The sequence below is a fragment of the Vespa mandarinia genome, chromosome 3, assembly GCF_050613455.1.
Source record: "Vespa mandarinia isolate Hongniang chromosome 3, ASM5061345v1, whole genome shotgun sequence".
Taxonomy (NCBI): domain Eukaryota; kingdom Metazoa; phylum Arthropoda; class Insecta; order Hymenoptera; family Vespidae; genus Vespa; species Vespa mandarinia.
The window spans coordinates 11,152,501-11,167,500 of NC_140812.1; the positions used below are offsets into that span (position 1 = coordinate 11,152,501).

At 35.1% G+C, this 15,000-nt stretch overlaps 2 protein-coding genes across 5 annotated transcripts in view; one reads left to right on the top strand and one right to left on the bottom strand.

Annotated features, from left to right (window-relative positions):
- Rpn2 (Regulatory particle non-ATPase 2) overlaps positions 1-15,000 on the top strand; it is a 63,552-nt gene that overhangs the window by 36,590 nt on the left and 11,962 nt on the right. The window lies entirely within an intron of this gene.
- Positions 3,903-15,000, bottom strand: part of 5-HT2B (5-hydroxytryptamine receptor 2B) — a 71,277-nt gene continuing 60,179 nt past the window's right edge. For 2 of the 3 annotated variants that reach the window (XM_085655751.1, XM_035874270.2), the window contains 3 exons: positions 14,304-14,757; positions 5,257-5,789; positions 3,903-4,751 (listed from right to left, as the gene is read on the bottom strand). In XM_085655751.1, coding sequence (XP_085511877.1) covers positions 4,195-4,751; positions 5,257-5,789; positions 14,304-14,757 — 1,544 coding nt within the window. In that variant the 3' untranslated portion in view covers positions 3,903-4,194. The remainder of the gene's footprint in view (positions 4,752-5,256; positions 5,790-14,303; positions 14,758-15,000) is intronic. The other variant, XM_085655752.1, reaches the window with a different exon arrangement.

Here is a 15,000-nt window from a genome sequence, read left to right on the forward strand (position 1 = left end):
GAAGTAGAAGCTTCGCAAAATATTGGAAGATTTTATCGCGCGATATGTTAAACTCGATAAGGGTTACATACGTTAGTTCTGACTTGTCACTTTTTCTCGAGATTTCTTTCTCTCTCTCTTTCTCTCTCTCTCTCTCATTCTTTCGAAAAGTAGGAACTCGATAAGAAATCCTGACGATAAGTTCGATATTTTTTTCTTTTTACGTACATACATACATATATATATATATATATATATATATATATATATATATATATATACATATATATATATATATATATGTATGTATGTATGTATTTATGTATGTATGTACTTTGCCATTTCCCTCGTGTCTTTAGAATATGTTTCTAATGTCGATTTAACGTGAATATCGTACGAATAGTAAGAGGGGAAAGGAAATTTAATTATTCAGTTCGTAACGGGTCAAAAGGTTACTGGCTGATCAATCGGAAAATCATGTTTAATAACGTACTCCGTTCGTTACATATATATATATATATATATATATATATATATATATATATATATATATGCGTACATACATTTCTCTCTCTCTCTCTCTCTTTCTCTCATATATTGTTTCTGTCTCTTCCATCGAATTATTTAATTTTCCCTATTCGCGACACATTTAATGGCTGACATATGTATGTATGTATATGTAAACGTATATTTGGGTAACCTCCAATTCGAAAATTCTTGTTGTATTTCACTGTAAATTACTATTGATTGGCAAGTTGAAAGGTTACATAGATTGATAACGTCTAATTCGATAGTAATCGTTGAGATTTTTAGGAAGCACGCTTAAAGGGTGCATGAACAAATGAATACAATTGAAAATAATTTTCTTTTAAAGGGAACAATTTTCCAATGTGGTCTTATTCAAATACCAAAAACGATAGGGATTGGGTATGGGAGTGTTGAAATCAATTTTTGTTTCGCGCAAACATCTGTTCTCTCCCTCTCTCTCTCTCTCTCTCAATCCCTCTTTCTCTCTCTCTCTCCATCTCTCTCTCTCTCTCTTTCTCATTTGCATGCATTCGAGCAATTGATTTCGATATTATACAGAGACCACGTTTTTTTTCCCCTTTTTTTTTCTTTTTTTTTTTAGCGAATCTTTTGAAGCTATAATATCTCGATGCACATTATCTACGATTTATTTATTATTTATTATTACTTTTTTTTATCTTCTTTTTTCTTTTTCTTATTTTTATATTTTTTTTTCTCTTTTATTTATTTATTTACTTTTTTTTTTTTTTTTTTTTTTTTTTTTTTTTTTTTTTATTCTTCTTCTTCTTTTTTTTATTATTATTATTTTTTCGTGATTTTATTTTGTATCTCGATCCTGACGCTGTCGATAATATTGGCGAATATTCAGAGGTCTTTACAAGTTCATTTTGGCCTTAATAATCTAATTTTTAAAGGAATAAGTTCCGATCGTGTCTATCACATCAAAGATAGATCAAACCCTATATTGTTTTCTTCTTCTTCTTCTTTTTCTTCTTCTTTTTCTTCTTCCTCTTCTTAATATTCTTTTTTGGATTTTCCTATTTTTTTCTTTTTTTTTTTTTTTCTTTTTTGCATTAAAAGTTCGTTGATGTTAGCTGGCGTGAATCGAAATATTCTATAATATTGAAAAATCTCACTTGCGTCGCCATATATATATTATTATTTATTATTATTATTATTATTATTATTATTATTATTATTATTATTATTATTATGATTATGATTAAGTTATCTTCTTCATAACAATAATTTTCTAACTTCTACGCAACGATCGCGTAAGCTAATAATGTTTATTTAACGAGCGTGATTAAACATATCTTTTAATTTGTGTGTGTGTGTGTGTGTGTGTGTGTGTGTGTGTGTGTGTGTATGTTTGTATACAAGCGTCTCCATTAAATGAATGGAAACATTCGTTTTTTTTTTATTCGCAAGGACGTTAATATTAGGTCGATCGCATTAGTCAAGTCTCGCATATTGTAACGCATACAGTCGGTATCTTCGAGGTCTAATAATCTAAATATTATTTTACAGAGTCTCTTAAAATATGAGAGATTGTTCGCGCACTATTATATGTATATGTATATGTATATATTTCTTAATAAAATTACATTTAGGTTTGTATCTTTGAGCAATAATAAATTCGTCGAAAGCAATTTCATTTTAATTTGATGAAATAAAGGATAAACGTAGTAACCGTTTACCGCGGTAAAGGAGTTTCACTCGTTATGCATAGAGATTTCGGAAATTTCGATTGGTAGTTTGAAAAGAAAAGAAAAGAAAAAAAAAAAGAGGAAAGAAAAGAAAGAAAAAACAAACCCGGCTTAAGCTTTCTTCAGTGTTCGACTTAAGGAACAAACACGTTACACTTTCGAATTTTATCGTGAATGAGAGTTCGTGACTCGTTGCGCATCGTTGAATTCCCGAATCCCATTGCACCTGGGATTTTAGTATTTTGATCAAGGAAAAGTCATCCGTGAGAATACAAGATTTCCCATTGGAAAATCTAAGAAAATTGCTTCTCCTCCCTCCTTTTTCTTTATCTCCTCGTATTCGTTTGCCATTGGCAAAGCTCGTTGAAAATGTGAATGCTACGATAAGAGTGAGAAAGAAAGAGAAAGAGAGTGAAAGAGAGAGAGAGAGTGAGAGAGAGAGAGAGAGAGAGAGAGAGAGAGAGAGAGAGAAAGAGATAGAAAGAAAGAGTAAAAGAGAGTGTGTGTGTGTGTGTGTGAGAGAGAGAGAGAGAGAGAGAGAGAGAGAGAGAGAGAGAGAGAGTGAGAAAGATAACATCTGTTTTCGTATATCATTTATATACTGTATCGTATACGGAGACAACAACAACAACAGCAACAACAACAACAACAACAACAACAACATCATCATCATTATCATCCTCGTCCTCGTCATTATATCCAGAGGCGCATATTCAAAAGAATTCGCAACGATTCACAAACTATCAACGATATGCTCTAAATTTAATCAATTACGAGCCCACCCCACTCCCCTCCTCCCACATCATTATAATCTTATTTAAGTCGTAGATCTATGATCCCCGTTTAATAATGATCGATTATCGTACACGCCTATTCGGTTATTAGCGAAAGTTTTATGATCGATATAAAACGTCTATATAATAATATTTAATCATCAATAATTACGAATAAACACGTATATGATGGATCTTTAAGTTTGATCGAAGGATATAACACGAGGAATGTACCGACAATTTTTTTTTCTTTTTTTTTTTTTTTCTTTTTTTTTCTTTTCTTTTCTTTTCTTTTCTTTTTTTTTCTTTTTTTTTTTTCTTTTTTTTTTTTTATTCGTTTGATCAACTATCTTCTATAATATCTTTTAATGTATTGAAATGAAAGAAAGATATAAAAGAAAAATATTGAATCGAGCCGAATCGAATCGAGTCAAAATTCGTCGATCGTTATATTTGTTATTGCCAAAAGACATACACGCACGTACACACGCACATACGTACATACATATTTGGACGCATGCACACATACACATTTTTATGATATTGAAATTCGATCGACTTCGATCCTTAATTATGGAAGCATCTTTTACCTTTTACATAGAAATTATAATCACGATTCTCTCTCTTGGAGAGAAAAGGAGAGAGAGAGAGAGAGAGAGAGAGAGAGAGAGAGAGAGAGAGAGAGAGAGAGAGAGAGAGAGAGAGAGAGAGAGAGAGAGAGAGAGAGAGAGAGAGAGTGAGAGAGAGAGAGAGAGAACGAGAGAGAAAGAGAGAGAGAATGTCTTTTATTTATTATTATTATTATTATTATTATTATTATTATTATTATTATTATTATTATTATTATTATTATTATTACTATTAGTATTATTTCGATCCTCATTGAAGATCTTTCGATTAATCAAATCTCCTATCTGATGTGTCTGGACATTGTCGTGTGGACGTGAGAAAAAGAAAAAAAGAGAAAGAGATAGAGATAAAGATGAAAAGAGAGAAAGAGAGAGAGAGAGAGAGAGAGAGAGAGAGAGAGAGAGAGAGAGAGAAACAGAGAAAGAGAGAGAGAAAGAATAAAAGTTCCCACCGACGTTTTTCCTAGTTCTATCTCGTATAATACTTTTCCTTTTTATCAAAGCCCAATCTTTTCGAAAACTAAATGGACGTTAAAGCCTGGTAACGGCAGACCCCGGTCTCCCGGGGCCGAGTGCCTACCTAGACGGTCTCCAGGCTTGATTCCTGTATCTGCAGAGAAGTACCTGTTTGAAGGTTTGTCTGAATACCTTATTAAAAATGGTGTAAAATATAGGATTGACCATTGAACTGGCATAACCGAGCCACGTAACCAAATCGAAGATATTACGATTGATTTGTTTTTCGCAATCTGGACATACAGCCGGGACAAGATTTAAAACGAAAAATGGCGCCCAAAGAATGACGAAGGTGAAGAAAACAACACCGAGTACTTTAGTAGCTTTTTGCTCGAGTCTTATGATCCTACCGTGTCTCGAGCTATTCCTTGAAACAACGCTACTCGTTCTCGAATGATGTGCACGTACACCACTAATACCGGTACCACTACCACCACTAGCACCACCACCACCACCACCACCACCACTGCCACCACCATGTCTTATGGAACATGAGGACGATGGATTACTACTTTGATTCGAAGATGTACTGGTTGCCGCGCCATTGTGCGCGCGCAATGTCGCCGCACGTCGTAATGGTGTCGTTCTCGTACTCGCCAATTGAGTCCTCGTACTACCTGTTGACAAATATTTCCTAATATAATTTACATTTATCAGATATTTTGGAATTATATATATATAATACGTACTGTGTGTGTGTGTGTGTGTGTGTGTGTGTGTGTGTGTGTGTGTGTGCATGTATATATATATTTGATATCCTTTATATTTTATATCTGATATCGGAGTATCCTTCATATTGACACAAAAAAAAAAAAAAAAGGAAAAGAAAAGAAGAGATCACGACGTAGAAAAAATATAATTGATAGAAATATTGGATTTAATGCAATTTCGTTATCATGCCGCTAAAAAGAAATTCCAACCGCAACCCCAATACTTTTTTTTCTTCGAAATTCTGAAAAATATATTACAGGGTTTTTTTTTTTTCTTTTCTTTTTTTATGAGCTCAATAGAAATCGATGGGTCACAGTTATGTGAGGTTGGTATCGAACGCATTTAAAGATTGCGAATAAAATCGAAGAAAAATGATCGTATGATCGAACGATGATAAAAATTGAGACTCACCTAAACTAGAACCACGTCTTCCTCCTCTCCAAGTTACGATCGAATTCATTCCTACGAGTTCGTTACTTCTTCCGCTGTTCTTTCTACCAAGAAGATTCATTTCAAGTGTTCTCTCAGTAATAGGCTTCATAGTTTCACTCGAAACAATGACGATCTCGCTAGGTTGCTGGGGTATTTGTTTCTTTGAGGATTCACCGAAATACGGACAGGTGCAGGGAGGTGGCAATGCTATTATCGTCGTGCTTTCATTGTCAGATTTTTCTGAGGATTTTCTTGATTTTGCGTTATCCTCGATATTGGCCGAACTCTTTCTCGAGGAAGAGGATCGCCTGAATGCCATTTGTTCGTGAAAACTGAATGATCTCTTGCGGGACATCTTCGGTGTTATAGAATCTGCTCTTTCGAGATGTCTCTCGTTGTACGTCGATGCTCTACGTCGTTGTTTCGGAGCTATCGGTGAACTCATATCGTCCTGACCAATCGACAGACTCGTCCTTGAACCCGACGCACTGCTTCCTCCGCTATCGCCGCTGCTGTTAATAAAAAAACAAAATAATAGTAATAATAATAGTAATATAAAGATAACCATTCTGTTCGTTAGTTCGAGTAAATAGATATACAGAAAAGAGAGAGAGAGAGAGAGAGAGAGAGAGAGAGAGAGAGAGAGAGAGAGAGAGAGAGAGAAGGAATTGTAGGAAAATTGGATGGGCTTATTGTTTGTTTTTTTTTTTTTTTTTTTTTTTTCTTCCTCTTCCCACAACTATAACATGCAACATCGAGCTATAAATTAAATATAAATTAAATTTCATCCTATTCTCTTTTCTATCTCAAACGTTAACGTTTTTCGATAATAACAGTCGTCCGAAGATTTTCCAAACGATATATGTTTTTTTTTTTTTTTTTTTTTTTGATAGGGCATTCTTTAAAATAAAGAGAAAGAGAGGTGGGGGGGTGTGTGTGGGGGAAGGGGAGAGAGAGAGAGAGAACGCGTTAAAAAGCCAGCTGCATCGGGCGTTCTTGACATATATCCATCGTTGGACGTTCGCTATCGATTTCACGAGGAGACTCGTCGATGATGCATTTTTACGATAAGCGAAAGCAACGGGTGGTGAACTTCTCATAAAATTTCATTTTAATGTCGTCTAGAATTGGGAAAACATTCGATCATTCGATCGATCGATCGATCGATAGATTGTTTTGTAATTGACAATTTTTATCTTCTTATCGTCCCTTCAATCCTACCTTTGCATTACGTTCATAATACGCGAGAGTGATAGTGATTTCTGACTTTTACGAGTTATTGGGTTGGCAAGCGACGCAATTCAAATAGGATTTGGATTGCGATATTTTATTACGATATAACACTTTTAATCCTATCTTTTTTTTTTTTTTTTTTTTTTTTTAAAGAAAGAATAGAAAGAAAAAGAAAGAGAAAATAAAATTTATTTATTCACTCTATCTACCTATCTATCTATCTATCTATCTATCTGTCTGTCTATCTGTCTGTCTATTTATTTGTTCGTTTTCTTTAAGAATTGTTTGTGAAATAGATTCGTTTCAATTCGTAAAGGAAGGATATTACAATTAGTTTTAGAGTTTGATACGATATCCGGAAAAATGGCTACTTTCGTAAATCGAAGTTAATTATTTGAGAGAGAGTGAGAGAGAGAGAGAGAGAGAGAGAGAGAGAGAGAGAGAGAGAGAGAGAGAGAGAGAAAGTAAAATAAAAATTGTAATGATTAAAAATTTATTCGGACTATCATCGACCATTCACAATATTTATCCATTGAAATATTTTTATTCAAATTTTTATCCAATTTCTAAAATACTTTTAGAAAAGAAAGTTAACTTTCTTGTCTCGAGTTAAAGCATCTTGTACACTTACATGTACAGATAGATAGACATTTTACACATGTATGCATCCATATATATATATACATATTTCTGTGTGTATGTAATCACCCTCAGGCTTTTTAGTAGAATTCTCGCGAAAAGTGTGAAAATGTCGGATGATAGTGGGAAGCCAGGATACCGTTATATATGTTGCGGTGACGCGGTCTCAAAGTGGATTGCACTTAGCTACCGGCATTCAAAGTGCAAAACGGACTCCAGGGAAGAGAGAGGAGTCTCGTTCACCTCGTGGTCGCACCTAAGTAAACTTCTATCTATCTATCTCTCTCTCTCTCTCTATATATATATATATATATATATATATATATATATATATGTGGGTGTGAGTGTATGTGTGGGGGGAGGTGAAACTCTGTAATAAAGGAATGCACTTAGGTCGTGTCTCTAAACGCATTTCCACCTCGATCGAGTCTCACCTTTGCTAAAGCCTAATAATATCATTTTCCATCTCGTTTTCACAACTTACTCTTACCCTTTTCCTTTTCTTTTTTCTTTTCTTTTCTTTTCTTTTCTTTCTTTTCTTTTTTCTTTCTTTTTTTTTCATTTCCTTCCTTTTCTTTTATTTCTCTATCTCCCTATGTCTCCTACTCTATTTCTCGTTTCTAAACGAAATTTAAATCGTACCGAACGAGAGGCACTTAAGCGAGTTTACAAGGGGATAAAATAAAGCTCTACTAACTTACGGTTTTCGTGTTCTGGCATCGTTAAAAGGCAGGAAGGTGTCTTTTCACGATTAAGTACTGACTCCACCTTCCTCCTCTTTCTCTTTCTCTTCGTCTAATCGTCGAGGAGGGAAATAGAGAATGGTAGAATGAAAATGAAGAAATAAAAGGATAGAGAGGAAAGAAGAATTTCAGGAGAGTCCAGACGTGACAAGTAAAGATGGAGGTTGGCCGGCCAATTTTTCCAGGACGAAAGCGAGAACACGTCCAGTAGTTCGATAAATCGTTCCTTGCGCCGGTTTAAGTGGATCTCTCTGGTGGATTCGTTATGGGAAAGAGAGATTACCTACCTACAAACCTGCTCTCTCTCTCTCTCTTTCTCTCTCTGTCTATCTCTCTTAGTTTCTTGAATTATAGCCCCGGTAACTCATACAAATCTACAACATTCGATAATGCCTTACCATTGGTCGGTTTCCCTCTCTTTCTCTCTTTCTCTCTATCACTATCTCTATCTCTATCTCTCTCTTTCACACTAGTTTCAGTTAATTGTAACTTTAAACGGTAAGATAGACGAAGGAACCGGAGAAACGAGACCGAGGTTTAGAAGAGTAATAGACATGTATCACGTGCCATAACCAACACACCTCGAAATATTTAAATGATTTCGTATAAAATTGCATTTGACTATCAAATCGACAAATCGTCGATTATAATTTATTTGATAGTCGAAGATTAACATTGAAATGACGAACTCAATCGAGATCGAAGATTTCGAAGACGTTAATAAGAGTTAAAACTTAACGACTTAAAAATCATCTTTTATAATTTTGTATGATATCAATGAAAGGGTTAATCGAATAAGTTATAAGATTTATCGTAAAAAAAAAGAAAAAAAAAAGAAAAAAAAGAAAAAAAAAAAAAGAAAACAAAATTTATATCCATTATGTATTTTTGTATTTTTCATATTACCTTTTCAAGATCTCTTGTAATATCTCTTTTGTACGCGCTTATGTGAGAGATAGAAAGAGAGAGAAAGAGAACCAGAGAGAAAGAGAGAGAGAGAAAGAGAGAGAAAGAGATATTCAAAGTGTATTGAAAATTGCAAAGCTCGGCTTTGCACTCACGCCGTTCGAAAGATTTAATACGACAGATGTATGCAATGGTACTTAGTTTCACAATGGGAACTTGTCTCCTTTCATTGGGATCGATACGAAATTCTCTGCAAAGAGAAACGCGCGTCTCTATCTATCTATCTATCTATCTATCTATCTTTCTTTCTTTTTTCGTTCTTTCTCTCTCTCTCTCTTTCTATCTCCATCTCTATCTCTATATCTCTCTTTCTCTTTTTCTTTCTCTATCTTTTTCTACTCAAGACGAATCTATAACGCCTTCTCAGTATTATTCCGCAGGTTTCTTAATGTACAATTCGATTCCATCTTCCCCTAACCCTTCCCCCTTCTCTCCCCCCCCCCTTCCACCCCCTCCATCCACCATCTCCCCATTTTCCTCAACCCCCTTCGCGTTAAATATATAATTCAAAAAGCGTTCTTTGAGACGCTCCATGCAAAAGTGAACGAAAAGAAAAGCACGACCGAGATATTTTTCTCTTTTGATTAAACGAGAATATGATAAATAGATGAGGTACTTTTTTTTCTTTTTTTTCTTTTTCTTTTTTTCTTTTTTGGTTTTATTTTTTGTATTCTTTTCTTTTCTTTTCTCTTTTTTCTTTCTTTCTTTCTTTCTTTTCAATCGTATAAGATAGAGTAAAAAGCGCTACTCGAGCGTTAGATATATAACGATTATTATGTATTATTATGAAAAGGTTTTTCTCACTATTCTCGAATACTTTCGCGAAATTGGCGGGATGATAGGGGAAAAAAAAAAAAAGAAAAAAAGAAGAACAAAATTTAGTGGAGTTGTTATTTTTTTTTCTTTTTTCTTTTTTCTTTTTTCTTTACGGGGTAGGAAGAAAAATTCCTTCAAGGGTTAAGCGTTATCATCCAACCTTTTCGAGTTTAACGAGCCACTGGCCTTTGGTAACGTCGAAAGAATCTTCTACGATCGATTATCCTTTCATTCAAGAGGATGATCTTTCCTCTCGAACGATCGAAATTTGACGATAGATCTTCGAATGGCTTTACGCGAACGCAATGAAACCTTTTTTTTCTTTCTCTCACTCTCTCTCTCTCTCTCTCTCTCTCTCTCTCTCTCTCTCTCTCTCTCTCTCTCTCTCTCTCTCTCTCTCTCTCTCTCTCTCTCTCTCTCTCTCTCTCTCTCTCTCTCTCTCTCTCTCTCTCTCTCTCTCTCTCTCTCTCTCTCTCTCTCTCTCTCTCTCTCTCTCTCTCTCTCTCTCTCTCTCTCTCTCTCTCTCTCTCTCTCTCTCTCTCTCTCTCTCTTTTCTTTTCTTTTCTTTATCATGTGAGAAAACTTTCCTTTCTTACGACATATCGCTTCCGTTTCAACAGAAAATATATTCCTGCGTGATATCAACGAGGATTAGGATCAACTTTCATGGATTAGGTCAGGACTTTAGGATGGCGGAGAGAAGAGGGGATAGATAGTAGTGGTAGGGGAGGTGACAAGGGAAGGAAAATTGAAGATTCAACTGAAATTGAGTTGATTCGTTCAAAACTTTTTGACGATACCTTTTTTAACGTCATCTTATCCTTCCAATCAAAAAAGTAAGAAAGATAGAGAGAGAGAGAGAGAGAGAGAGAGAGAGAGAGAGGGAGAGAGAGAAAGAGAGAAAGAGAAAGAGAGTCAGATAGACAGAAAACTAAAATTCAAGAAGTAACCATTCTCGTTAAGCGAAGGCTGCAGATTAGTATTTCTCTCTCTCTCTCTCTCTCTCTCTCTCTCTCTCTCTCTCTCTCTCTTGTTCGAATCGACGAATTTTCTGAAGCAGCTTTTCCACTTTCGTAAAAAGACAAGAGAGAGAGAGAGAGAGAGAGAGAGAGAGAGAGAGAGAGACAAATACAAGACTCGACTGATGAATTCAATGAAATTTTAATCGTCGAGAATACTAAAACAATCCGTGCTAATGAAGTATTCGCTTTCTATCTATCTAGGTTGTGTTAGGAGTTGTGACTTTGCATTTAGAAACTGAAATTCCGAGGGATTATCTAAGTACATACAAATACATGTACATATCGTTTCGAACGTAAAACTCGATCGTTGGCGATTAGATCTTCGCGAGTTTCTGCGTTAAAGAGACAGTAGGATAGGGCGGGATAGGAGAAGAGAAAGAGAGAGAGAGAGAGAGAGAGAGAGAGAGAGAGAGAGAGAGAATTTTTAAGAGTTGGTACTAATGACTTCGCGATTACGTTTAATGATCCCAACACTCCCCTTGAAGGCTCTTAACGTCTCCGCGAACGTTTGCAGGATAACTTATGCTCTTTCGTAAAGTGCGATTACTCCTCGCTATCTCTCTGCTCGCATATACACAATAAAATGGAAAAAAAAAAAAAAAAGAAGAGAAGAATTAGCCCCATGAGTGCAATTACTTGGCCTCTATTTTTCTTTCCTCTTTCTCTCTCTCTCTCTCTCTCTCTCTTTCTCTTTCTCTCTCTTTCTCTTTCTTTCTCTCTCTCTTTGAAGAAAAGATGATTATACCGCGGAAGTACTAGAAACTACATTAAAAAAGAAAAAAGAAAAAAAAAAAGAAAAAGAGAGAAAAAAGATTTCGAATTTTTCCATTTTATTCTAATCATTAATATCAAATTCTTTATTTTTTTCTTTTTTTTTTTTTTATCTTCGTCGACTTGGTTAGATTTAAGAGTTAAAAAAAAGAAAAAAGAGAGATAGAGAGAGAGAGAGAGAGGATTAAATTTAATTACTTCACTTTTCTTTTTCTTTCGTTCTTTCTTTTTTCCCTATTTTTTTTTACATCGTATGTAGTATGTCCCCATCGAGTTAGATGAATCTACGAACGATAACAAATAGCCAATCTCGAGTATTGTTCGATCTCTTTCTATCCTTTTTTCTTTACTTTCTCTCTCTCTCTCTCTCTCTTTCTCGTGGAGCAAACCACTCGCAAGCTACCAGAGTGGATCACGAAAGGAGCGTGGACTGGAATATCAAACTGTTGTTTCCTTCGTGCACGCTAGATCCAACGAAAAATAACCATAAATCGTTCGATAGAAAGAAAAAGATTCTCAACGTAAAAGGATGTGTCATATCTCTTACAATAGACAAAATACTTCGTGATCGTTCGGATATTTATATAAATAAATAAATAAATAAATAAATAAATAAATAAATAAATGAAAAAAAAAAAACAAGAAAGAAAGAAAAAAGGAAAAGAGAAAGAATAAGAAATAGAAGAAGAATAAGAATAAGAAGAAGAAGAAGAAGAAGAAGAAGGATATTCTGTATGGATATATAAGTTTATACGAGACTTTTGAAAGTATTCGGATGTTGCCTCGTTTCTCTTTAGAATGGATGTCATTTTCAAGGGTCTAGACACGTACGACATTAAATTCGTTTGTAACAAAGCGAATAATAACTCGAGTTGACGTACGTTAACCGCAACGGCGGAGCAGTCAACGGCGTCGGTGCATTTACGAACTGACGCAAATTCAACGTGCATATACTATTTGACTCCTTGTGTCAACCGATAAACTTTCGCGAACGAATCGAGAAAGTTCGGGTATATAACTCGTGCAGCAACAATTTTTCTCATGTCATGTATTCTCTTCTCCGCCGTTGTTACCGTCCACGGTCCACGGTTAGAGTAAAACGTCTACAGGCGGAAAACTTACCCTCTCTCTCTCTCTCTCTCTCTCTCTCTGTCTCTCTCTCTCTCTCTCTCTGTCTCTCTCTCTCTCTCTCTCTCTCTCTGTCTCTATTTACCTATATACCTTTACAGCTATTTCTACATTACGTATTTTCAACGTTTCACATCCCTTCTCCTTCTCCTTCTCCTCCCTCGCACAAACCCCCCCCCCCCGCCACTACTCGAATATCCCGTAGAAAATGGTCGAGAAAATAAACTAGAAAAATAGACTTACGTTTTATTCCGCCAGGATCGAATCGATCGACGGAATCCAAGCGAAAAATACCTTCTTCTTATTCCCGAGTTCAGAGTTATACAAACTCAATCTACGGATTTACTTTTATATAATATAAACCTCTCCGTTCCCCATCTCGTCCCCCCCCCCCACCCTACCCCATTCCTTCCTCCCAACCTCCCACTCCCATCCTTCATCCCTCTCGATAGGTCGATAGATACTGTTAAAACGTGATCGCAAATATTTGCTCGTAAACGCGTCTCTCGAGTTTTTCTTTTCCTTTCTCGCTACTTTCTCCTCCCCTTCCCCTCCCCTCTACTCACCCTCCATACACACACACACACACAACTTTCCTATCCTCTTATGCTATAACACTCGCAAGTCTCTTTGGATGAGTTTTTCTTTCTTTTTATACAAATTCGCATTTATTATATTATACCTCTCGAGTTTTACGTACGCTACTAATGTTCTTAACGTTTTCTCATAAATGAAGGATAAAAAAAAAAGAAACGAAAAATATATATTTTCAAGAAAACCGTCGAATAGGCCAATCACTTTTTCCCCACTTGTATATAGAAAACTTTACATTTTTTTTTTTTTTTTTTTTTTTTTTATCGTAAGAAGATATACGATGTGCTCGCATCATTTATGCTTGATCAATGTGAACGTATGATCTATTTATGTACATAAGTACATACGTATGTAGGAATATATATGTACTTATGTACCAAGGTACATAAACAAATACACGCACGATTAGTCAAATAATGGATGCATTGAGGAATAGTTTGGCATATAATCCATAAAAGGAACGATATTCCATCTCACCACAGACACAGAAACGTGGTTATCTCCGAGAGCCATTGTAATGGAATAGTTGCTAAATATATATATATATATATATATATATATATATATATATATATATATTTATATAAATGTTCAAAATAGTTAACCATAAGGCTTATAAGCTGTGTAAGAGGTTGATATTCTTCTTTAAAATTTCATTTAATATTTCTCTCTCTCTCTCTCTCTCTTTCTCTCTCTTTCTTTTTCTTTCTCTTTCTTTCTCTTTCAATCATCAACTCGTTCACGTATACTTTCTAAGAGAACCGAGAAATCTCTTTCAACAAAGTTGCCACGATGTTTCTCAGCTTCCTTTCTAATTGTAAATTCTCCGTCGTTGGATCTTCGTTAAGTTCACTGCTAGCGACAGAATTTTCATCAGCGAAACGGTCTGCTGACTATGAGAACTTCTGTTTTTAACATTGACTCAAAAGCTTTGGGATTTGAAATAACTTGAGAATAATGTATGTAAAACAAATCGCATGAACGTACACAGATATACCTGCATATACATACATACATACATACATACATACATATATACATAAAAAAAAATTTGAATAATAAGAAAAAGAACGACGACGAAAGAAAAAGAAAAAGAAAAGAATTACATCGTTACCCGTTTCGAAAGCTGCACCGATGTTGCCGATGATGTTGTTGCTGCTGATGATGATGATGTTGCTGTTGTTGTTGTTGTTGTTGTTGTTGCTGTTGCTGTTGTTGATGATGATGATGATGATGAAGTTGATGTTGATGGTGTTGATGTTGTTGAAGACCAGAAGTATGGGCACCCGAAGATGTTGATGATCTGCCTGTCCTAATTGGAGTTTGCGTTAACGGACTTGCTATACCTTCCAATCCTTTGGACAATTTTAACATTTCCGCACCGAAAGCGTGAAGTGCAGACATCGTCGAAGGTGGTGGTTCACTTTCAGGAAGCCATAATTCGTGGGTGTCGAGGGTTGTTAATTCCGTATCGGTAGAGGTACCAGAGGTATGCTGAGGAGTACCACCACTTCCGGCTGAGCCTTTATTCAATAGAAATCTCTTCCACGTGCCACGCCTCTCAAGACCTGTTAAATACGATTATTCCATTATTGTATTTGATCATATTTATAGAGTGAAGAAAGAAGTCATTTTTTCTTTTTATTTGTTTCTTTTCTTTTTTTTTTTTTTTTTTTTTTTTTTTATTTCTTTTTTTTCGTTTTTGTTCTTTAATTATTTTTCTCGTGCTTCAATTTCTCTGAAGAAAAAAATAATTTGCTCGGGTTAGATGATTTGTTTCTTTATTTTTTTTTTTTTTCTTTTTCTCGAAA